At 46.0% G+C, this 25,082-nt stretch overlaps 1 protein-coding gene across 1 annotated transcript in view; it reads left to right on the top strand.

Moving 5' to 3' along the window:
• Window positions 1–25,082, top strand: part of bbs9 (Bardet-Biedl syndrome 9) — a gene marked incomplete at its 3' end in the record, with an annotated part of 105,524 nt that overhangs the window by 12,503 nt on the left and 67,939 nt on the right. Inside the window, 8 exon segments of the mRNA XM_080500589.1 lie at window positions 6,315–6,489; window positions 13,382–13,466; window positions 13,708–13,891; window positions 20,452–20,581; window positions 23,261–23,442; window positions 23,539–23,615; window positions 23,731–23,784; window positions 24,577–24,679. Of these exon segments, the coding sequence (XP_080356715.1) occupies window positions 6,315–6,489; window positions 13,382–13,466; window positions 13,708–13,891; window positions 20,452–20,581; window positions 23,261–23,442; window positions 23,539–23,615; window positions 23,731–23,784; window positions 24,577–24,679 (990 nt within the window).

Here is a 25,082-nt window from a genome sequence, read left to right as displayed (position 1 = left end):
AGAAGTGGTTTGATGGTTTAGTGTGTGTGTGCGTGTGTGTGTGTGTGTGTGTGGGTACAGGCTATCTGAAGACCTCGTGTCGTCCCCCCGGTTCAGACTGGAACTCGTCCTCCGTGGTCTCCTGCCCGTCGTCAGGCCAGAGACACCGTGGGACCGTGTGATTAGTGGCGGCCTGCTGTTTAATCGGCCCGTTCTATATTTGAGCCCTCGGGTCACGTCGGTTTCACCCACTACCTCGCTTGAACTCGCCCCGCGACGTCCCGCTCGCCCGCCCGCCCGCCCGCCCGCCCGCCCGCCCGACAACGACTGAAGTCAAAGTTTACCTTTCGTTCAGTCGGCGTTTTTTAAGTTTCTTTTAACCGTTAATTCTTGCCGGTCGGACCTCCGCTCTCCTCGCTCACTTTCACGTGGCGCAGCTGGTGGACCGGCTCAAACAGAAACACGTGTACACACTTGTAGTGATTGATGGACACACACACACACACACACACACACGCACACGCACGCACACACACACACACACACACAGGCTGGAGGTTTTGTTTCTGCTGATGAAGCGTTCTCCACTGATGAAGTGTGACAGCACTCTGACGCTCAAAATGTGTGTTTGGATATGAAAAGCTTCAACTGTTTTATGTATCTGTGCGCGTGTGTGTGTGTGTGTGTGTGTGTGTGTGTGTGTGTGTGTGTGTGTGTGTGTGTGTGTTGGTCTATAATAGCCACCATTTAGCTGTGCTGTAGGCCCAGTAATAGCAGCTCTGTACTAATACAGCTCTAATAGCTGGGCTGCCTTTGGGTTTGGGTCACACCGGGGCCACACACACACACACACACACACACACACACACACACACACACACACACACACACACACACTCCGGTACAAAAGCCCACATGGACACGTTCACCTCCACTTCCACACACTTTGCTCTTTCTCATATATGCTGACATTTTTACCGTCTCACACACACTCTCTCGTCTCACACACACACGCACACACACACACACACGCGCACACACACACACACACACACACACTCCGAAGTGAAACCGTGCCCAGTGCGGTGTGCAGCCAGCCTCTGTGCTTTGTCGGCGGCGCCGTGTGCTTGTTCAACATGTCTTATTAATGACAGTAATGCGCCGCTGTTTCCTCCACTGTGTCTGAGCGGCGGCGGCGGCGGCGGCGCTGCTCTCACACTGGGCTCTTTGACACGCCGCACCCGGCGCATGTGGAAGTACATGTGCACCGCTGCGGCACCGCTGCAGCGGCGGCCGGTCTCAACACTTCTGCTCGGAGCGGCGATGCCGGGTCGTGTCGGGCGTTTGAGTGTCAGACATTTCGTTTTGGTTGTTTTTTTTTTAACCAAATGTCAAACGACCCTCACGCACCTGACGGTTCAGCCCCGGGGCTTCCTGCTGGGCAGCTTTACTGGGATTTACCTTTGTGGGGTATTAATACAAGAGCATCGTCGTTTAGCGTGGAATTACAGTGGAGTCATTTGACTTGTGTTGCGGTTTTCAAAACCCTTGTTAGAAACTACTTTCAAAGTTCAAGGAATGACAAATAAAGAATATAAACAACAGATGCATTAAAAAAAAAACAGCAGTAAAAACAGTAAGTTATCTGAAATATTTAGTTTTATGTTGGTTTGCATTTTTGAAAACACGTTTTCTTTATTATTGCAATATTTGGTATTATTTTATTGAAACAACATCCGAGGTTTGAGATTTCAGATCAACTTGAATGTTTTACTGTCATAAAATACATTTGAGCCTTTTTTACACATTGTTAAAAACTACTTTCAAAGTTCAAAGAATAACAAACAAAGAATATAAACAAAGAATATAAACAACAAATGCATAAAAAAAAAAATAGCAGTAAACACAGTAAGTTATTTGAAATATTTAGTTTTATGGTTAAAATTGAACTACTGGACTCGGTTTGCATTTTTGAAAACATGTTTTCTTTATTACTACGATATATCGTGATCATTTTCCGGAAATGTGTGATTTGGTATCGTTGTATTGACACGGCATCAGAGAGTTTGAGATTTCAGATCAACTTGAATGTTTACGGTCATAAAATACGTTTGAGCATTTTTTAACAATTGTTAAAAACGACTTTAAAAGTTCAAGGAATGACAAACAAAGAATATAAACAACAAATGCATTTTTAAAAAAAACAGCCGTAAACTCAGTAAGTTATCTGAAATATTTAGTTTTATGTTGGTTTGCATTTTTGAAAACATGTTTTCTTTATTATTGCAATATATCGTGATAATTTTCCAGAAATGTGTAATTTGGTATTATTTTATTGAAACAGCTTCTGAGGTTTGAGATTTCAGATCAACTTGAATGTTTTACTGTCATAAAATACATTTGAGAATTTTTTTAACCATTGTTAAAAACGACTTTAAAAGTTCAATGAATGACAAACAAAGAATATAAACAACAAATGCATTAAAAAAAAACCCAGCAGTAAACACAGTAAGTTATCTGAAATATATAATTTTATGGTTAAAATTGAACTACTGTACTCGGTTTACATTTTTGAAAACATGTTTTCTTTATTATTGCAATATATCGTGATAATTTTCCAGAAATGTGTGATTTGGTATCGTTGTATTGACACGACACCAGAGGTTTGAGATTTCAGATCAACTTGAATGTTTTACTGTCATAAAATACATTTGAGAATTTTTTTAACCATTGTTAAAAACGACTTTAAAGGTTCAATGAATAACAAACAAAGAATATAAACAACATGTATATTTAAAAAAAAAATTGCAGTAAACACAGTAAGTTCTCTGAAATATTTAGTTTTATGGTTAAAACTGAACTACTAGACTCATGTTTTCTTTATTACTATGATATATCGTGATCATTTTCCAGAAATGTGTGATTCGGTATCGTTGTATTGAAACGGCACCAGAGAGTTTGAGATTTCAGATCAACTTGAATGTTTTACGGTCATAAAATACATTTGAGAAGAATTCTAAACGAGCAAACACCAAGGTGAGATTCATACATGAAGTCTTGTTTTATCGTCCACAAGAAGAAAAAAAAAGTGCAGTTCTAGGAAGCAGAGCCACGGCTGCATTACGCTTTAATTGAACAGCTCCGAGTTTCACCGTAACCAGAACAATCTGCTGTGTTTCCACCGACCGCCGACACCGACTGGGGCTCTTTTCTCTATTTTTACACAGATTTTCCACATCGGTCACACGGCAGACGTTCATCTCTGCCCACTTCTGAACTTTTGCACGATGGTTCTAGTCTGGACGAACCCTTAAAAAAAAAAAGAAAAAGAAGGGTTCCCATTGTGCGAAACACATGGACGCAATCACACGTGGTGGAGGAGCGAGAGTGTTAGAATCCCCGGTAATCCACTTTGGGGAATCGTGGTTCGGTCAATATTAGACGTTGGGCTTCACACACTTGTGGGGGAGGGGGGAGGGGGGAGGGGTCATGGCATGAGCAACCTTGTCCTTCAGTGTGTTAACGGCCACCCTGAACAACACACACACACACACACACACATGGCCTGTTTACACAGCGCCGGTGTGTAGGAGTGTGCGGGTTTTTTTTTTTTTTCCCCGTCTAAATCCTCGGTGATAGATGTTAAGTATGTGTGTGTGTTGCGCCGTAGGTGGCTGTCTCCCTGACCTCTACTTGATGGCAGTGTGAGTTTTAATAGCGCATTGAGGCCTAATTATAGTCCTCTGGTCACACAACCCCACTGCTTTATGGCCATGTGTGTTTCTGTGTGTTGGTTTTTTTTGCGCGTCAGCGCTTGCTACAGCCTACGTTTTCTAATAAACACACACCGTTCTGGTACACACTCCCCCTCGTGTGTGTGTGTGGAGGTGTTAATGGAGATATCAGATTGAGCCAGAGGCAGAAATGCACCTCGCAGCAGCACAACACGACATTGTGGCTGAAATTAAACAGAAGCCACAGAAGTGGTTCGGGAATCGTCGGCGCTCGGAGTTTAAAAATGTGAGCTTTTATAAGCGTCGGACCGAGAAGCGTCATAAAAAAAAAACGGAACATTTGAACCCTCCGAGAATGTCTTCCAGCGAAGCACTAATGCTTTTTCTCCTAAATCCTTTCGCTCGGACGTCTTCAAAAAAAAAAAAGGGGGGCCCTTTGTCTGCAGAGCGTTTCAAAAAAAAAAAAAAAAAAAAAAAAAGCCTTCGGTAAACAGCAGACGAACGGCGGCGGCTCCGTCAGCTGACCTCCTCTGAAAGCAAGAGGTCAGTTTGTCTGAATTACCACCATGGTCAACTTTATAATACATTCTTCTCAATCGATTGGTTGAGTTTTCCTGTTTAAAATACACAGAAAACTCTAAATCATATACCGTATTTTCCGCACTATAAGGCACCGGATTATAAGGCGCACCTACATTGATTGACATAAATTACAACTTTGTTCATATATAAGACACACCGCATGGAATATACCAGTGGTCATAACCTTTATAGCTCAAAGCCATTAGGTTACATTTTCCACTGATTGTAACACCCAGAGAGGTGCACGCACTTTATTTTGATAGTCCTACCTGCAGCCTATGCCAGGAGGACACTACACACAAAACCTTCTTCACTGCTGGTTGACAACTTACAACTACCGGTAATAAACTAAACTACATGAACTAAGCAACAAAAACACAACACAACACAATTATTACCGACACCACAAACCTAATAGAACCCCCAATAATTGCATTTAAAACACCACAAACAGAAACTCCCATAATTCATTGCAGCTATCGGCTGCACTGAGGAGCTCAGGATGCAAGGCATGATGGGAATTCATGTTTTGTGTTGTTGGAGGTTATTGTGGGTCGTTGTTGGGCTTGGTGTTGTGTTGATTGTGTTTATGTGTTTTTGTTCCCCAGTTTAGGGAGTAATTATTTCATCTAGTTTATTTTGGTTTGTTAGAATGTTGGTGTGCAACCATGAGTGATGAAGGTGTTGTGTGGAGTGTCGTCCGCTCTGAAGATCCAGTTGAGATGCTGGAGTTGTCAAAATAAAAGCTTCTGGTTGTTGAGCTGTCAAATGGCAGTCTCGAGTAGAACAATCTTCCATATATAAGGCGCACCGGGTTATAAGGCGCACTGGCAGCTTTGGAGAAAATTTGAGGTATTTAGGTGCCTTATAGTGCGGAAAATACAGTAACAATGCAGTTGGCTACTGTTAGCGAACACAATACCGCGCTATCTAGCTAAATACAATACTGCTAGCTAACAACAAAGTGGGTTAATCTGGTCACACATTTCAAATCAAATCAAATCAAACTTTATTTCTATAGCCCGTTATAATCACCCGGTGACATCCAAAGGGCTTTACAACGAAGCTAAAACAATACATTGAGAAGTAAATACGAGAATAAATGCATAAAAACAAAAACAAAAATAAAATAAAACACAGATTTGATCACTAATCTGATCACACATCATAATCTGTCAATGAAAAATAAGTTCCTAGATGGAGGTAATACTTACATGTATGTTGCTGACATCACATGTGTAAGTGTGACTGTCAGAGTTGCTCAGAATTAAAGTTTCATAAAAGATTCCATAGGAACTGCTTGTGGAAGAGTGGGGTCGTGATACAAAAACTGCAATTTCTTAAAATGTATGAAAAAATAAATTAAAATGCAAATGGCCTCATGTCACAAACATGTTTTATGAGGAATACCTGGAATAAGAAGATATTAGAACTCTTTGTTTTAAAGATTTTGAAGATAACAACACAGTATATTGCAAAAACGCATTGATTTGAATTGGGGTCGTTTTTGATCCCACTTGTGGACGAGAGTAGGTTCTGGTAGGTTCTGCATCCAAGCACCGAGAAATGACTGTTGTGTTTGCTGCTTTATAAATAAAGTTGAATTGAATCGCTATCTGGACCATATGAACCAGTCATTTCTACTTCTGACAACTTGCACTGTGAAGGAAATCAAACCGTTTCAACTCGGAGCCTATTTTCCAGTGTCGATGAGGAACTGAGGCTTCAAACGCAGCTCCGGTTACTGAATCCTCTCAGTTTCTGACAAACCGATAGGCTGTGTTCTATTCTTTAACGGATGTTGCTTCCAGGCGAGTGGCAGACACACTCAAAACCAGGAGGCTGGTGTTAAATTACATTTCTAACATTGTAACAGTGCATTGGGACAAATAGACTCTGGAATGATCCAGAGTCACGAAGCCGACAGAAGCGAAACGTCTGATACGTTCACATCTGAAGCTCTCAGGTGTTTTATGGCTGCGGGGTGTGACTTCCTGTAACCTGCCGGCGTCTCCTCAGGTCACCACTCGCTGTGCGTCCAGTCGATGGACGGGATGCTGATGTTCTTCGAGCAGGACAGCTTCTCCTTCGGACGCTTCCTGCCGGGCTTCCTGCTGCCGGGCCCCCTGGCCTACAACCCCAGGACGGACTCCTTCCTCACCGTGGCCTCGGCCCGCCAGCTGGAGAGCTACAAGTACGACTTCTTCTTCTTCTTCTTTTTACACACCCAACAACTTAAAGTCCTAGTGAAATGTAAAACACTACTTTGCCAAAAAACGATAGTTGGGGTTCTACTTGTAAGGTTCCTCCGACTCTGCCCCTCCACTGTTGTCGCATAACAAAGTTATTTGAATTTTGAATCTCCAGCCGAGGAAGTCGAGGGAATCCTTCTCCTTCGTGGGCCATTGTGGGCGGAGCCTATGTGTGACATCACGAGTTGTGCAGATCTCGATCTGTTGTGTTTATATCGGCTTGTTTCCTCTTAAATATCCAAGTTTTTACAGTGTTTTGAAGTTATAGTCGGTGTTTTATGAGCCTTGATGAAAGATTGAGCCTGGAAGAGACCGAGAGAGGAGAAAAGGAGCACAGGTGGCGGGAGCCGCTAGCTTGGGCAGCTAGTAGACGATCCAGTAACATCTGGACTCATCGTCGGTGATTCCACAGTCAGAAAAACTCTTGGACATGTTGGATCCAGGAAGCCGGTCGTTCTGCCAAAAGTCAGGAGCCTCAAAGCCTCAAAGGTGAAAAGTGGCGGCTGCTGAGGCGAGGAGACGAGGACGAATGGAGGACGAAGCGTCTTCTGCTTCCTCAAACATGTTCCAGACGGGGTCACCGATGGCAGAACCACCTTCTGTGTCTTCTTCATCAATCACTGGGTTTGAAATGACCATGATGATGAAATATGGTTCAATTCAGCCTCTTCGTGGTCAAAACTCTGATCCTCCATAATGTAAACACAACTTGGGCGTGTGCACAACTCGTGATGTCACTATTATTGTCAGAAGCTCCGCCCAGCAGAGGAAATACCAACGTTCATCGGCTATTTTCTTGCAGATTGCCGTGTTTTAACATTTTACCCTTCGGCTAGTTAGCAGGAAAACGTCCCTGGAAGAGACACCAGAGTGTTTTGGAGGTCGAAGTTTCATTTCACGAGGACTTTAAAACACCAACCGATTCATGCAGGAAAGGGCTCTTTTCAACTGTAAGACTTTGTTATAAGAATTTCTTTTTTTGTAATTCGTACCCCGCACTCATACGGTCACTCTCGTGGCCACACTGGCCACTACCTCCTCACAAAAAGTTATACTTGTATTTCGTTCGTCTCTTCTTATTATAGATTTTTCACGGACGGATTCGCAAATCTGACTTCCTAAATACGCTCAAAAACTCACCAAATTTGGCAGACTTGTCAAAAGTGTGGCGATTTATATAATCATGTCAAAAAATCCTCACAAAGTCAAAAATGGCTCTCTAGCGCCACCTAGACACACTAAATCGCCCACCACGGTCCGTAGGAATGTCGTAGAGAGACGCAACGAATTTCGAAATGTGTTCATCTTGTCGAGACCTACAACTCACCCGCTCTAACTTTGGACCTAAATCCAACAGGAAGTCCGCTATTTGCCTTTCAAAGTAAGATTTTCGCCCAAAAAAGCCCAAACGGAAAATGTAACTCCTCATAGGGCGAAGGTCGTATCGGCTCAACGAACATATCCTGAAATAGAGGAGATTGTCTACTTCAAAAATGTAGCAGGGATTTTTCTTACCTGGTTTTTTATTATTATTACATAACTACAAATGTAGGAAGGTCATCGATTATCTGATGTCGTAAAGAATCAGCTGCTGGTGATCAGTTAGATCAGTGTTTTTCAACCTTTCTGAGCCAAGGGACATTTTTTTATTTAGAAAACTCTGGAGTCACACCTCCACCTGAAAATGTTAAAATGTTAAAGTCTGTAGCCTCTATTAACAATATAAAGTCTTTCTCATCAAAGTTTTATCAACAGGAATCCAGTAAATCCAGAAAGCAAGGACTTTTTTTAATAGTGCCTCCCTCAGTGTGAAACCTGGACCTGATGGATGAAGAGCTGAGATCCTGGTTCACATCCTTCCTTTTCAAAAACTTCTCCATCACTGTCACTGACACAGTACTTTGATACAAGATGGTAGCACGAGGTGGAGATGAACCACACTGACGTCTGTCACTTTACATTTCACCGGCAAAGTTCTGTGCTGCCCTCTAGTGGTGAAGAGTATTTATACATGATTACTCTGCAACACACTGGGTCTTTTAGGAAAAAATGTGAAATTGGATAATTTCCCACGGCTCACCTGATGAGATCTGGAGGAAACACCAGAGTGCCGCGGTAGAAAAACACTGAGTTAGAGCATCTTACAAGCATGTGTGCTCGGAAAGTACCTCTTTAATGGAAACACACACACACACACACACACACACACACACACACACACACACACACACACACACACACACACACACACACACACACACACACACACACAGGCCATTCCCTGTTAGAAGTGAGGGTGTGTGTCGTCTCCTCTCCCAGCTGTTTGTTATCTGTGTGCCCCCCTCCAGTATGGAGAGGCTCTCCAGACCAGATAGCGCCGTGGAAACACTGACTTCACTTCCCTCTCTGGACGCGGCTTCAGAAAAACTGCAGTAAATTACAGCCCAGCAGACACAAAGGGCCTTTATGAAATAACAACACGGCATTACTAATGGCAACAAGTTTTTTTTTTTTTTTTTTTTTTCCCCTTCCTCCTCTGCAGCCGGCGTAATGTATCTGGTTTAAATTATATATGATGAGCCAACATTATTTTTAAATTCTCCGTAATTAATGTTCGACCGCCAAAATGCATGTTTTGGGACTGTGGGTAGAAAGAAGCGTTCCCAGAGAAAACCCACGTTCCCGCAGGAGGTTCTCCGTGCCAGAGGCCCAGATGTCCAGCAAGTAGTCTGGCGAGCAGGAACCAGGAACCAGGAACCAGGAACGCTGAACCCTGAACCCTGAACCATGAACCCAGAACCCAGAACCCTGAACCCTGAACCCTTAACCCTTAACCCTTAACCCTGAACCCTTAACCCTTAACCCTTAACCCTTAACCCTTAACCCTTAACCCTTAACCCAGGAACCCTGAACCCTTAACCCAGGAACCCTTAACCCTTATCCCAGGAACCCTTAACCCTTAACTCAGGAACCCTTAACCCTTAACCCAGGAACCCTGAACCCAAGAACCCTAAACCCTAAACCCTGAACCCTGAACCCTGAACCCTGAACCCTGAACCCTGAACCCTGAACCCTGAACCCTGAACCCTGAACCCTTAACCCTTAACCCTTAACCCTTAACCCAGGAACCCTGAACCCTTAACCCAGGAACCCTTAACCCTTATCCCAGGAACCCTTAACCCTTAACTCAGGAACCCTTAACCCTTAACCCAGGAACCCTTAACCCTTAACTCAGGAACCCTTAACCCTTAACCCAGGAACCCTGAACCCAAGAACCCTAAACCCTAAACCCTAAACCCTGAACCCTGAACCCTGAACCCTGAACCCTTAACCCTTAACCCTTAACCCAGGAACCCTGAACCCTGAACCCAGGAACCCGAACCCTTAACCCTTAACCCAGAACCCTGAACCCAGGATCCTGAACCCTGAACCCTGAACCCAGGACCCAGGACCCTGAATCCAGGACCCAGAACCATGAACCCAGGCACCCAGGACCCAGAACCCTGAACCCAGGACCCAGAACCATGAACCTAGGCACCCAGGACCCAGAACCCTGAACCCAGGACCCTGAACCCTGGACCCAGGACCCAGGACGGGCTGGTTGAGCTGAGTTCTCCTCAGGGTTCGGGGTCGGCTGCTGGAATCCAGTGACTCTGAGCCACGGAGTCCCAAATGAAGACTAAACTAAACTTGTTTGTCGTTCACACCGTTACGACTGCGTTGAGTTAAAGGAAGCGTGTAAATGTTAAAACGGCAGCGGGCCTGAGATGGAGCCCTGGGGAACGCCGCATGTCATTTGGTTCAGGCTTCTTTTTAAAAACCTATTGAAACAAAATATCTCATTGTCCTTCAGGTGGGATGTGAAGTAATTAAAGAATAAAAGAAAGAACAGCTGCTTTCCTTGAGTTTTCAGTGCAGGCTGGTTTTATGTTCACGTTACTGCAGAATTAGCTAAAATCCCTCAGAATTGGCCTTTTTAAATGTGAGTAGGTTGAGATATTTCGGAGCACACTCGTATAGGATCACTTCACCCTCCCGTAGAACCCGGCGCTGGCGTGTTATGGCTTCTGTACGCCGCGTATCGGGTGACGGGGGTGACGGGGTCACGACTCCACCGACTGTTACACATTTAATGTCATATGACTGGTCGGACTGTTCTGCTGCACCGCGTTTATTTAGCCTGCCGTGATGAATGAGCGCTTGATTTAGTTAGTGTGTGTGTGTGTGTGTGTGTGTGTGTGTGTGTGTGTGTGTGTGTGTGTGTGTGTGTGTGTGTGTGTGTGTGTGTGTGTGTGTGTGTGTGTGTGTGTGTGTGTGTGTGTGTGTGTGTGTGTGTGTGTGTGTGTGTGTGTGTGTGTGTGTGTGTGTGCGTGCGTGCGTGCATCAAGTTTCGTATTTTAGTTTGTGTTTATCCATGACACACACACACACTTTCTCAGTGTGTGTGTGTGTGTGTGTGTGTGTGTGGGGTGTTCAGGGACATGCAGATGCTTGTAAGATGTTTGTGGTAAAAGACCATATTTGTTTGCTGAGTTTTTGTATAAAGACAAACACACACACACACACACTGGAAGTGTTTTACCTCACCCCCCCCCCCCCCCCCCACCCCTCCCCCCTCCCCCCGCCTGATGTTGAGAATGCAGGTGAAATATCCCCGGACTGCGGTTTTTCCACTTTTCTCCCGTATACAGACGCCTTTGTGTGATTTCTACATTCCTTCAAAACACTCAAGTCAACATCCAACCAGATTCTGATGTATCTGATCTACATGACAGGTTTAATTACTCGCATCCCCTCATTAGTCCAACACATCGCTGAAGGGTGGACTTGAGCATATCACAACGGGGTGAAAGAATACAGTCATTTCGTGGTGTTGTTTTAGTGTTATTGGGCTGAATTCAGACTGTGGCTGGTGTCAGGAGGCGGCCTGTGGTTCACTGAGTGTTTCTCTCAAAGCTCAAGGCTCCTGACATGTTAAATCTATTCTTCAGGCCGTCTTCTTCCCCAGGAAATGGTCACGGTGCGACGAAAAAGGCTTTCTCCGCTGGCAGCCGTCCATAAAGCTCATTAGTCCAGCCGCTGCTCCCCGCCGAGGCCCAGCGGGCGCTTGCTACTGTACGGACGGGTTCACAACCATAAATCCTGAGACGTACGACAATAAGCAAAGTTCAGAGCGTTTCCTTTAATATTTTATACAAAGTGTTCTGGAGAATTACCATCACTTTTTGCTGGATGTGTATGGTCGTCACTTTGGTCCAGATCGGAAGTTCTTTGGCTTGTATTCATTTATTAGGAGGAAATCAATGAGAAAATCACATTTAAAATAAAGAGAATGAAGCAACTGTTGTTGTAAAGAACCTTGGAGTGACTGGGATCTCTTCTAAACTCATGTTGAAGTTCTATACAGCTTTATTATTATTGTTGTCCCACAATGCATGGTACACCATGGACAGACCAGCGCATCACAAACACAAACACACAAAGGAAGACGACGTCTTACGTTCACATGCAGTTTAGTTTCGCCGATTAAAACCAAATGTTTGGACTGTGGGAGGAAACTGGAGGAAAGTGCAGGAAACTGGAGGAAACTGGAGGAAACTGCAGGAAACTGGAGGAAACCACAGGAAACCGGAGGAAACTGCAGGAAACCGCAGGAAACTGGAGGAAACCACAGGAAACCGGACGAAACTGCAGGAAACCGCAGGAAACCAGACGAAACTGCAGGAAACCGCAGGAAACCGGACGAAACTGCAGGAAACTGGAGGGAACTGGAGGAAACTGCAGGAAACTGCAGGAAACTGCAGGAAACTGCAGGAAACTGCAGGAAACCGCAGGAAACCGGACGAAACTGCAGGAAACCGCAGGAAACTGCAGTAAACTGCAGGAAACTTCAGGAAACTGGAGGAAACTGGTGAACTCGGTGGATTCCGCTCACGTTTGCCTGACGCGATTAACAGAACACGGAGCAGTTGAGTCTGCAGGTATTCAGGGTTTGTTCTGTGGGCTCCGGTGCTGCAGATCCCGGTGCTGCAGAACCCAGGTGCTACAGAACCCCGTGTTCGTCGTACCGGTCCAGAGAAACGGTGAGATTCCCGCTTCCTCTGCCAGCTTCTTCCCGGAAAACAGCCGATGGTGCAGAATTGATGCCAAAACCAACTGACCCCAGATCAGTCTGGCCAGGTTCTCCTCAGCCGCTCGCCAACGGTTCCCTGATTGGACCTGATGGGCTGAGTCGGCGGTTTGTTGACGGACCTGACAGAAGCGCTAAAGCAGACGGGGACTTAAAGACATGTGAGGGTTGGGCTGGTTTTAAACACGCCGTTCAACTTGATGTCGACGTATAGAAATGGTGTTGAGGAGAACATTGATTTACCACGCTTCACTTTATGCTTCTTCTTTAAAACGGGCCAAAAAAACCCAAAACAGGCTGAGTTTCATGAAGGAAAAGCAAAACCATCAATCAGGATCCATCTTTGTTTTTAACAGTGCGCTGGAGGTACTTTGTTGTACCGAGTTCGTCTCTACAAGGTGGAACATGAGGGGTTTTCTGAATCTTATCAAATTGAATAAGCCGGCCTTTCCAGAACAATCTTCTCCTTTCCAGAGAAGTCTAATCATCAATCAGCCACATTCTGGAGGCGGCGGCGCTCCTCCAAAGTGTGAGACTGAACGTCTTCGCCGAGACAAAGTTCCACTGAGATACGTTCGGTTTTCCGAAGGTTTCAAGACGAACCATCAGGAGAGGCTCTGGTTGAATCTCTGACGTCGCTCCACGTCCACTCACGATGTTTGTGTGATTTCTGTTAATGCTTCTGCGTCTCTCCGACTTCTCAGGTATGAGACTTTGGCCGTCGCCACCGAGGCGGAGAGTCGGCAGGATCCCGACTTGCCTTCCAAGACAGGAGGCAAGAGGCTGACGGTGAGTCCTCGACACGACCGCGGGAACAGCAATCAATGGGATTTAGTCTAAGCTTGTCGATTTGTAAACAAAGGAGAGCGTGCAGATATGCCCACCGTTCCCCACGGCAACACAAAGGAGCCGCCAACACACAAACCACGAGTCCAAGATTGTGAAGCTCAGCCGTGATTGTCGGTTTCTGCCTCGTCCCGGCGGGAACATTGACTTTGTTTGGGTTTTAAAGCTCGGTGTTCCTCTGCAGCCCGACTGGACCTTCGTCCTGGGAGAACAGGCCCTGGACCTCTCCTTGCCCTCCTTCTCGCATTCCTCCGCCTCCATCTTCGTCCTGGGCGAGAGGAACCTCTACTGTTTCCGCGACAACGGGCAGATCCGCTTCATGAAGAAGCTGGAGTTCAACCCCAGCTGCTTCCTGCCCTACGCCTCAGGTAAAGCTTCACAAAGAGCCTCAGAGATCCAGAACTGACGTGACGGGGGGGGGGGGACACTTTTAGATGTGAGACACTTCCTCTTCATTGACAAGTTGCAGGATTTGGCGTTCGGGAGCACAGATTGATGTGAAAGTGAAGCAGAGCTTTGAAGTTCTTCTTCTCTGGTCCGTCGACGACGGGATGAAAGTGAAGCAAAGCTTTGAAGTTCTTCTTCTCTGGTCCATCGATCGACGGGAGCGTCGCCATGAAATATTCTCATGACGGCTTGAAATGACTTGAGAGGAAAGTTGATTTAACGTTTAACCTGACAGCTTTGCTGAACGTGGGAATGTTGGTGTGTCCGTCCTTTAATTAGGCTGCATGTGGCGATTGGACCGATTCCTCCTTTTAGTGTCCGCGAAGAGGAAATCAAATTCTCACCGAGTTGTTGCACATGTCGCGCAGCAGCAACACTCCTCCTGCCAAAACCGTCGCTTTTTCTCAGAGGCCGTAAGTTTTTCTTTTTATGCGACTGGGCACGTTAAACCGCCGCTTTTTCAGCCTTTTTACATTTGGCAGTTGATCTGCAGCCGCCGGAGATAATTGAGGGAAATAAAACCTGGTGGTTAAGAAAGAAAAAAAGACGCCAGTGGTTTGAAAAGAGACGTTTCTCATCCCGTCACACCGGCGGAACGCATTTGTGAGGCGTCGCTGCACCTGCCGCGGCGAGAATACACGGAAACAAAGCTAGCTCGTTCCTCGGGAAGCTTGCTTTTTTGGCCGGACGTGTCGGAGTCACTGGAGTCAGAAGGATCAGATGTGTGTCTTCAGCCAGAGGAGGTCACGAGCAGGTAGAATACGGGGTTTGGGTTTTTTTTTTTTTTTTTTTTCTTCTAGATTTAACAGGGTTTTTTTTCGAAAATCGGAAAAAAAACAAAAAACCCTCCTGTGGACTGCACTGGAAATGTGACCCTGAGAGTGGTGAAAGTACCATAAAATTGCTGCCTGGAAAGGAAAACAAGGAGCCGAGACTGTATAAAACGGAGTAAATCCGAGGAAAGCTGCAGGTCCAGGTCGTATTTCCACCGTCGCTTCCAGCGACTTGTTCCATCCTGTCAGCTCGCCCCCACATCGGGAGCTCATCGATCGATCACTGCCTCAGTGGAAGCAGACGGGTTTTTACTTTTTTTTAATTGTTAGCTAGGTGGTCAGTGGCCCTTCCTCGGCCACACCCTCTCAACCACTGGAACCACTGGAACCACTGGAGGCCACACACTGAGCCTCAGGGGTCCAGACCACCAGTCCTCATTCATCAATGTTTTGTTTTTTCATTTTTTGTCCATTTCTCTTCTATTTTATTTGCCTATGTTCCTTAAGATAAGATAAGATAAGCCTTTATTGATCTCACAAACATAGATAGATAGATAGATAGATAGATAGATAGATAGATAGATAGATAGATAGATAGATAGATAGATAGATAGATAGATAATTACTTTATTCATCCCCGAAGGGAAATTGTCTTGTTGCAGCAATCTGGTACATACGAATATTATAAAATAGAATAGAATAGTAATAAAAGTAAAAAATAAAAATATAAAAATATGTGGGTATAAGACACAAAGTAAAACACAGAACGGAACACGGGCACTTAGAAATAAGCAGGAGATCAAAGCAAGATCAATAAATAGTAAGGTGCAGTGGCAGAGCCATTAGAAGTAGGTGTTATATAATAATAATAACAATAATGCAGATAATAACAATGTGTAATAGTGTATAATACTCGTGTATAGTACTACTAATAATGGTAGCAATAATATAACAATAACAATATATATATATGTATATATCAGTAATAATAATAATAAAAGGAGAAATGTACTTGTTACCTTCTGGTTTTAAGGACTCATGAGTAGGAAAGACAAGAAATATGCAAACAGTTAGGTAAGAATAGAGGAATCTTATATACAATGACTATCAAGAACTCTAAGGACCAAAAATATTTACAGTAAGAGTAATAATAAGTAGATTAAAAAAATAGGACTAAAAAAAAAGATAAGAATCACAAACTATAATAAAGTATAATAAGTTCTAAGGGGAGCAAAATAGAAGGAAAATAAACTATGATGGGGGGGGGGGGGTGTAGAATAAAGTACAATAAACATACTATAGTAAAAAAATAATACCAGTGTTGGCAGGGTCAGTCCTAACAAGTGGTCAATTAGTGACGTAGATAAAGTGACGTAGATAAAGTGACGTAGATAAAGTGACGTATGTTTGCGTCCAGAATGAAGTTTGTCTCTTCAGGGTGTGAAGAGACAAACAAACAATCCTGGACGTTTGTGAAAGACGTAGAAGGAAAACTGGGATATTATCATTATTTTAATTGTCCTGTATTCGACTCAATGGTCCTTTTAATTGTCAGGCCCGTCTTTTTGTTTCCCTTCTGGTTAACAAAGAAAAGAAAAGCGAAAACACCAATAATGAAAAGACTAAAAAAACAACATCAGTGAATATGGGAAACAACAGACTGTGCTGGTACCGTCTTGTTATTTGAAGGAGTGGTCACAGTGAACTCTGTTCCCTTTGATGCGAAGATAATAAGTCGGAGATGAAAGTGAAGATGAAGATTTTGCTGCAGGGAGTAACGAGTTCCAGCTCTGAACACTTCAGCCCGCTCGCCCAGCGAGGGGGGGGGGACACACTGAACCAGGCGGCGCAGCAGCTGCTGTTGAAAGGATATTTTATCCGAGGTGAGAAAACCAAGTGCTCCCAGTCGCCACGGCGACAGGAATCCAGTCCTGTTCCCGGGTAGTCTGGGTCCAGAGACGTCACGTCAGGTTAGGAAGGAAGGAAGAGGCTGCTGGGGCTTTAAACCAAACCTCCATTAAACCTCCATTAACATCAATTACATCGTAGAAAAACCAGCATCGTTTCTATAAAATCTCCATTTTTATCTTGTGCAACTGATAAATCTTGCTTTTATTTTCCTCAACACTTATATTACTTTTTTAAAAAGTTCAACAACGTATTTTTTGATAGTTTTGTATCGAAAACGTCGTTAAATTGAACTACTTTTTAAAAATATGTTTAAATACGTTTTTTTTAAATGCCTTTTTTACCGGTTGCTGATCAACGAAATTTCGTTGCCAGTTCCTCACTATGTGATGTGCAATGACAATAAAGAAAGTCTAAGATAAGATAAGAGAGGTTGGTTTTCTTTTATATTTGCTATTATTCTGACTACGACCTGCTTCCCACCGCCTCAAACGGCGGCGAGCTGCACAATGGACGTGTGATTAAATGCACAATGTGAAGGTCTGTCTGACCTTCTGAGCAACAAAAGCACCTTTCTGAGTGTCTGTCTGGTTCACGTCACAGAACAATGTACCGGAGGGCCGTTTCTCTTCCCGCTCATAGACTTGATTTAAGAGTCGCCTGGCGGATGGAAAAATAGAAGATAGCGAAAAAAAAAAGGGGGGGGGGGATGCAAATGAAAGCAAGAAGAAAATACACAGAGACGTCCAGAGGGGAGGATTTATGGAGGTAGCGCAAGAGCTTTCTCCTCGTGTCTGTTTTCGGTTTGCGAATTAAAATATCCCGGCGTTCAAAGTGGCCTCTCGCCGTCCGTTCCGAGCATTATTTAGATTATTTAAATTGCTCTTGGAAATTGTCTATAAATTCAATGCGATGATGTGCCAGCGCAACAAAAGGAGCTTTTTATTAGGACATGATTCCTGTCAACAATCAAAACCGCGTAAGAATTTCCACATGGCTGGACGCCGCCGGCTCCCAGGAGCCGCCTGCCGCTGCAGGCGTACCGCCCTGCCGCCCTGCCGCTGCAGCCCTGCTCCGTGACGCCGCCGCCGCCGCCGCCGCCGTCCCCGTCCGGCGCTCGCCGTCTTTCACCGAAGTGATTTTGATGGAGCCTTGGTGTGCAAGAGTGTGGCGGCGTGGCGGAGAGACGACAGTGATTGCTTGAGTGTTTCCTAATCTTTTCCTTCTGGCCTCCAGCCTCAGCAGCTGCATGTCCTGGACCCGGGCCCCCCCTCCCCCACCCCCCCGGGCCCCCACCCTCCCCAGTCCACCTCCGTCTGTCTCTCTCTCTCTCCCCTCCAGTCCTACTTTTTCTTCTTTTTCTTCTCCTAACCTCACTGGCTTGACGACTCATCCAAAACGCCGCAGCCAAAGTTCAGCCTTCGCATGCGAACCGGCGGAGACGTTGAACGGCTTTCCACGGAACGGGGTTGTAATTCTCTCTCCGAGAAAACATGTTGACAAATCAATTCGCGTTGCGTCATGATTGCCTGATGATTTGCGTCTGAAAAAAAGCCGTGTGAGTCCACCGCCCCCCCCCCCCCCGACCTTCACGGTCGCGTCGGCCGAGCAGCCGTGTGTGGGAGAGTCTGACGAGGCAGTGCCGCCCTCCGCCAGCGGGGGCGCTGTGCGGAAAAAAAACTTCTGAAAACGTGTGGAGGCTCACCAGACGACTGAAATTGTGGTTGAATGAGGGATCAGACCAAGGAAAATATAGAACATAGAGGTGGGTTTTTAAAAAAATCAGCTGAAAGAGAAACGACCTTCAAAGCGACAAAGGAAGAGATGAAAGGTCCAGAAGATGAACAAAGGAATAAAATAAACGGCGAAGTAGACGATAAGAAGACGACATGGTCAAAGAATTGAAGCCGGGAAAAGCCAGAACGGAGATGAAATGTTGGGTTTTTTTTGTCTTTTCATAATCATGTTATGTAATTATAAGGTGTGTGTTCGCTTTGATGTGGCACTAACGCACACACACACACACACACACACACACAGCCTGTCATTTCAACCACCCAGCTGACCGCTGCTACTATATTATAACCTGCGTATTCTCCCGGTGTGTGACTTGTGTGTGGCCGTCACCTCAGATCTCTCTAGGTGGCGGCGGCGGCGGCGCCATTGGTGGGATCCGCCGGACAAAACACAAAAAGTGGTATTTATAGTTGGCGTTTCTCCGGACGGCTCGCCGGCGAAAGTGTTGTTTGCGCACCTGTGAGCGCTGACCTCGTCTCAACATAAGGAGATTACCGGTGGCCAGAAGTGTCCCGACGGGAGCCAGATGTGAGACCGAGAGACGTTTCGTCTCCGCAGGAGAGTCTCGAGTTAAAGTCCGCTCATGTTAAAGTGCAGCGCCGCCCACCACAGGAATTTGTTATTTCTGTGCTCCGCCACCGCCGCCGCTGATGCCGCTGCTGCTGCTGCTGCTGGATTTGTGAACGTGCGTCGCCGCGTTCTAAAACCGAAGGTTGGGGAAAAATAACCCTTAAATGTGAGTTTCTGACCAAGATGCACCAGGGCGGATCGTTAAACGGGGAGACAAACGACCAACACGGGTCAGAATTATCCTGCGTCCTCAGCGATACAAGAAGGAACTTGATGCTCCAGTGCAAGGCCCAATCCCAATTCTATTTTGTACCCCTAGCCCTACCCCTACCCCTTAGCCCTCCGCCTCCGCCTTCCCCTCCAAAATGAGGGCAGTCAGCCCCGCCCCTCCTCTCCCTCTGCTCGGCCCCGCCCCCTCTCGCTCCGTCTCACAGTTATGACATCACAACACGGCGCCGTTACATCAGCAGAGCTGAACCACGGTCAGTTGATTTTCCAGCAGGAGCGTCGTCCTGCCGTCCCAAATTCAACGTGTTGCAGCAGCTCGGCTGCTTCGTTTCCACGTCAAGGTGAAGAAATAGACGTGGATTACTTCAGTTCTTGTATTTGGACTTCAGAAAGATTTCCTCGTTCACCATGTGAAAGCGGAGGAGCTTCCTTGTTTGCTTTGGGGGTCCCTGTTTTCAAAACACCCATATTAGAAGACTTTGGAACTCTACGGTGTAATAATAAAGTGTTATAAACACTGTCTCTACCAAACAAATACACATGGAAGCTACAGACGGCGGCGCTACTGCCGTTACTAGTATAAAACACAACAGGTTTATAGAACTTTAGAAGCGTATATATGTGACATGCGAGTCCTTCGGCACCGTGTCCTGCTACCCCTCTGTTTAAAGTGGAAATTTAAAGAGTAAAGCCCTTCGCCTCACCGCTCCACCTCTGGACAGTCGTGAAATGGGACACCCCTCAGAATCTCGTGAATGTGCCTTTCAGAGGGGTAGGGCTAAGGGGTAGAATTGGGATTGGAAATGTCTGCATGGAAACGTCTCGGTGAAACATGTGTTGTGTCGTGTGCTTCAGTGACGGACGGTGTATGTTATAAACACCGTCTCTACCGAACAAAGACACACGGAAGCTACAGACGGCGGCGCTACTGCCGCTCTTACTAGTATAAAACACAAAAGGTTTATAGAACTTTAGAAGCTATATATGTGAGATGCGAGTCCTTCGGTGCCGTGTCCTCCTACCCCTCTGTTTGAAGTGTGGATCTGGAAATGCTTCGTTTAGAGGGGTGAATAGCCCTTCGCCTCTGAACAGTAGTGAAGTGGGACACCCCTCAGACTCAGTTAAGGGGTAGAACTGTGATTGGCCCCAAGTCTGTCTGCGTGGAAACGTCTCGGTGAAACTTGTGTTGTGTCGTGTCGCTCCAGTGACGGACGGCGCCACCAACCTGCTGCTGGGGAACCACACCAACATGCTGCTGGTCTACCAGGACGTCACGCTGAAGTGGGCGGCCCAGCTGTCCTCCGTGCCCGTGGCCGTTCGAGTCGCCAATTTCCCGTGAGTCCAGCTCGCCCTCCAAACACGGTGGTCGGTTCGAGTTCAGCCGGGTAGTGAAGGCCTGTGTGAATATACTGGAGGTGCACACACACACACACACACACACACACACACACACACACACACACACACACACACACACACACACACACACACACACACACACACACACACGAGCAGGTATTTCGTCGGCTTTATCAGCTTGTGAAATCCAGCTTGTGGCTTCGACAGGAAATTATCTGACCACGTCGACCAATCAGAGCCGAGGGGGGAGGGACAAGCTGCAGCCAATCAAACGGCTATTTTACACAATTACCACGACAAACCCGGTTGAAAAATGACTTGGGGTGTGTGTGTGTGTGTGTAGATGCAGGAGATAGTGTGTGTCTGGTTTGCTGTTTGGTTTGTTTGAGGCTCTGTGTTGTTTTAAAGCGTTTGATAGCCATCAGGCTGCTCGGTGTGTCGGAGGGTCGCTGCGTGGGGGAGACACACACACACACACACACACACACACACACACACACACACACGCACACACCAAACCAAGTCGTTTGCTATCTGTAATTTACAGCAGTGCCTTCAGAGTTCTTGTTTTGGGTTTTTTTTGAAGAACCACGATTGGATCTGGAGGCGGGGTTCTGCCGCCCTCAGATCAAAACCATCACGTTGTTTCTCAACGGCTCTTAAAAGCTTGTGGTTTCTACAACTATGGGCCCCGGTCTGGAAAAACAAAACAGTCTTGCTTAAAATAGGAATTTGACGTGCATGTAAAGCGTGTCGGTTGACCAGATCCATCCGTCATCCACCGGTCGAAGTGGGACGTCCCGTCAATGTGACCATCAGTCGCGATGTGGACTTTTATTTATTGTTTTAAATATTGGCAAATTCTGGCTTCTCGCAAAGGAACGACGTTGAACCGCGCGTGTGTGTGCGTGCGTGCGTGCGTGCGTGCGTGCGTGCGTGCGTGCGTGCGTGCGTGCGTGCGTGCGTGCGTGCGTGCGTGCGTGCGTGCGTGTGTGCGTGCGTGCGTGTGTGTGTGTGTGTGTGTGTGTGTGTGTGTGTGTGTGCGTGCGTGCGTGCGTGCGTGCGTGCGTGCGTGCGTGTGTGTGTCCGCAGCAGTTAAAGTGAAGGTTTTATGACTCCTCAGACACCCTCGTGTGTGTGTGTGTGTGTGTGTGTGTGTGTGTGTGTGTGTGTGTGTGTGTGTGTGTGTGTGTGTGTGTGTGTGTGTGTGTGTGTGTGTGTGTGTGTGTGTGTGTGCGTGCGTGCGTGCGTGCGTGCGTGCGTGCGTGCGTGCGTGCGTGCGTGCGTGCGTGCGTGCGTGCGTGCGTGCGTGCGTGCGTGCGTGCGTGCGTGCGTGCGTGCGTGCGTGCGTGCGTGCGTGCGTGCGTGCGTGCGTGCGTGCGTGCGTGCGTGCGTGCGTGCGTGTGTGTGTGTGCGTGCGTGTGTGTGTGTGTGTGCCTCGCTGGAACAGGAACCATACATCTGCAAGGCGTTAACACACTCACACACACAAACATCAAGTGAAAACACATTGTTGCGTCACTCAACATTTGTTGTTCCTCCTATAATCTTCATCATAAATTTTACACACTTGAGCTTCAGTTGGTGACAGAAGTGTGTGTGGTGTGTGTGTGTGTGTGTGTGTGCGTGTGTGTGTGTTTACATCAATGTAATGGTTTAAATTAAAATTAAAAAAAAGAAAAGAGGAATAACTGCCACGACCACTTTCACACACGATGCAGACGTGATGCAACTTTATTAAATAAAACTGTAGTTTTCTCGTCTTCAATTTGCTCCTCGTTGATTTAAAACGTTCAAAAATCTGTTTGATTTCAGTGGTTTGGTTTGATCACGACTTTCTCTCACTGGTCAGTGAAGTTGGTTTGTTTCTGGGTCCTGGGATTTGATGTTAAACTAAAATATTGGCCACAAATGAGTTTTGCTCTCGATGTTCATATTTTTAATGTGAAATATTTGATATGTGCTTCACTTATTTTAAAGTTTTGTCATATGACCTGAGGCCGAAATACTAAATTCTCTAAGCGGGGATTTGGAGGTCACTGCTCTCCTCTGAGTGTGTCTGCTCTCCTCAGAGTGTGTCTGCTCTCCTTTGGGTGTGTCTGCTCTCCTCTGAGTGTGTCTGCTCTCCTCTGGGTGTGTCTGCTCTCCTCAGAGTGTATCTGCTCTCCTCTGGGTGTGTCTGCTCTCCTCTGAGTGTGTCTGCTCTCCTCTGAGTGTGTCTGCTCTCCTCTGGGTGTGTCTGCTCTCCTCTGAGTGTGTCTGCTCTCCTCTGGGTGTGTCTGCTCTCCTCTGGGTGTGTCTGCTCTCCTCTGAGTGTGTCTGCTCTCCTCTGAGTGTGTCTGCTCTCCTCTGGGTGTGTCTGCTCTCCTCAGAGTGTGTCTGCTCTCCTCAGAGTGTGTCTGCTCTCCTCTGAGTGTGTCTGCTCTCCTCAGTGTATGTGCTCTCCTCAGTATATCTGCTCTCCTCAGTATATCTGCTCTCCTCAGAGTATATCTGCTCTCCTCAGTATATCTGCTCTCCTCAGTATATCTGCTCTCCTCAGAGTATATCTGCTCTCCTCAGTGTATGTGCTCTCCTCAGTATATCTGCTCTCCTCAGTATATCTGCTCTCCTCAGAGTATATCTGCTCTCCTCAGTGTATGTGCTCTCCCCCAGGGAGCTGAAGGGGGTGGTGGTCACCCTGAGCTCCACCGGCCACCTGCTGTGCTCCTACATGGGGACGGACCCGTCCTTCTTCTCCACCCCCAAGGTGGACGCCCGGGAGGCCGACTACCAGCAGGTGGAGTCTGAGATGAAGAAGCTGCAGAGGTTCATCCGGGAGGCCAGCAGGACTCAGGGTAGGACAGAGGAGGACAGGAGAGGACGGGAGGGACGTCCTCCACACCCACCATGTCCTGTGTGAATGACCCCCCCCCTGTGACGTGTCCCTGCAGACATCCTGCCCAGAGCCGAGGTGGAGGAGGACCTGGGCGTGACGGTGGAGGTGTCCTCCAGCATGGACTGTCCCTCGGTAAGACGACAGGACTCAGTCTGTCCCCCTTCACGTTGCTGCTACACACAATACACATTGTCCACATTGTCCACATTGTCCACATTGTCCCCTGTGAACCTGTGTCCTCATGCAGCAAGCTGTGATCCCGGACATCAACGGCCTGCCTGTTCCCTCGGTGACGGTGACGGTGAGCTCAGCAGGGGGTCGCCATGGAAACAACGGGGCTCAGACCTCTATTTGGAATGTAGTAACAGAAAGATCAAACTGCAGTTTTGCATTTTAATCTTCAAATTCGACATTTCCAGATGTATTTTGCGCCGCTAGTTGCTGGAGCGTCTTTTGAAAATCGTCATTTCCTTTTTCATTTCCATTAAGTCACGTCGTTCAGTGCCAGGAAATGAAAATGCACTTTGCATGATTGATCATTAACTTTTATTTATACGTTAAAAAAAATGTTTTTCCAAGACTTCATTTATAGATTTTTCATTTTTCAGGTATAAACATATATACCATCAGTCCCTCCCTCCCATGTCACATGTCAAACAGTGAATATACATTACAGATTACTCAGGAAAACAAAACAAAAAACAAAAAAAAAGAACTAGAAGTAAATAAGTGTCAAGAAAATGCAGGTTTTTTTTAACTTTATATATAGATTTTTCATTTTTCAGGTATACATATATACACCATCATTCCCTCTCATGTCTCATGCACACGACAGCGCAGAGAAAAGAAAAGTAAAATGCAAAACAGTGAATTTACATTACAGATAACTCAGGAAAAACAAAACAAAACAAAACTATAAGTAAATAAGTGTCAAAAAATTGCAGTTTGATCTGAAAATGAAAAAGTATCTGTAGATACTTTTTGAGCCTCATTCGCTTCCAGAGGCTGAAGCTCCACGGTCCTGCAGTGGAATGATGTTTGTTGTTGTTGTTGTTGTTGTTGTTGTTGTTTGACGCCACCCTGCCGGCCGCAGGTGAAGCTGAAGGCCTCCGCCCTGGTCCCGGCCTCCAGGATGACCGTGAGCCTGCAGCCGCCTCTGGCCGTCACTCAGGACCAGTTCATCCTGCAGCCACTGGGTCAGTCCACTACTCTATTACATTCACTACTCCATTACATGTTCTATAAGTACATTACACTACTCTATTACATTCACTACTCCATTACATGTTCTATAAGTACATTACACTACTCTATTACATGTTCTATAAGTAGATTACACTACTCTATTACATGTTCTATAAGTACATTACACTACTCTATTACATTCACTACTCCATTACATGTTCTATAAGTAGATTACACTACTCCATTACATGTTCTATAAGTAGATTACACTACTCTATTACATGTTCTATAAGTACATTACACTACTCTATTACATTCACTACTCCATTACATGTTCTATAAGTAGATTACACTACTCCATTACATGTTCTATAAGTACATTACACTACTCTATTACATGTTCTATAAGTAGAT

This window comes from Blennius ocellaris, assembly GCF_963422515.1.
Source record: "Blennius ocellaris genome assembly, chromosome: 8".
NCBI lineage: Eukaryota > Metazoa > Chordata > Actinopteri > Blenniiformes > Blenniidae > Blennius > Blennius ocellaris.
The sequence above is the reverse complement of the archived record's forward strand: the minus strand, read 5'-3'. Positions and strand labels throughout refer to the sequence as shown.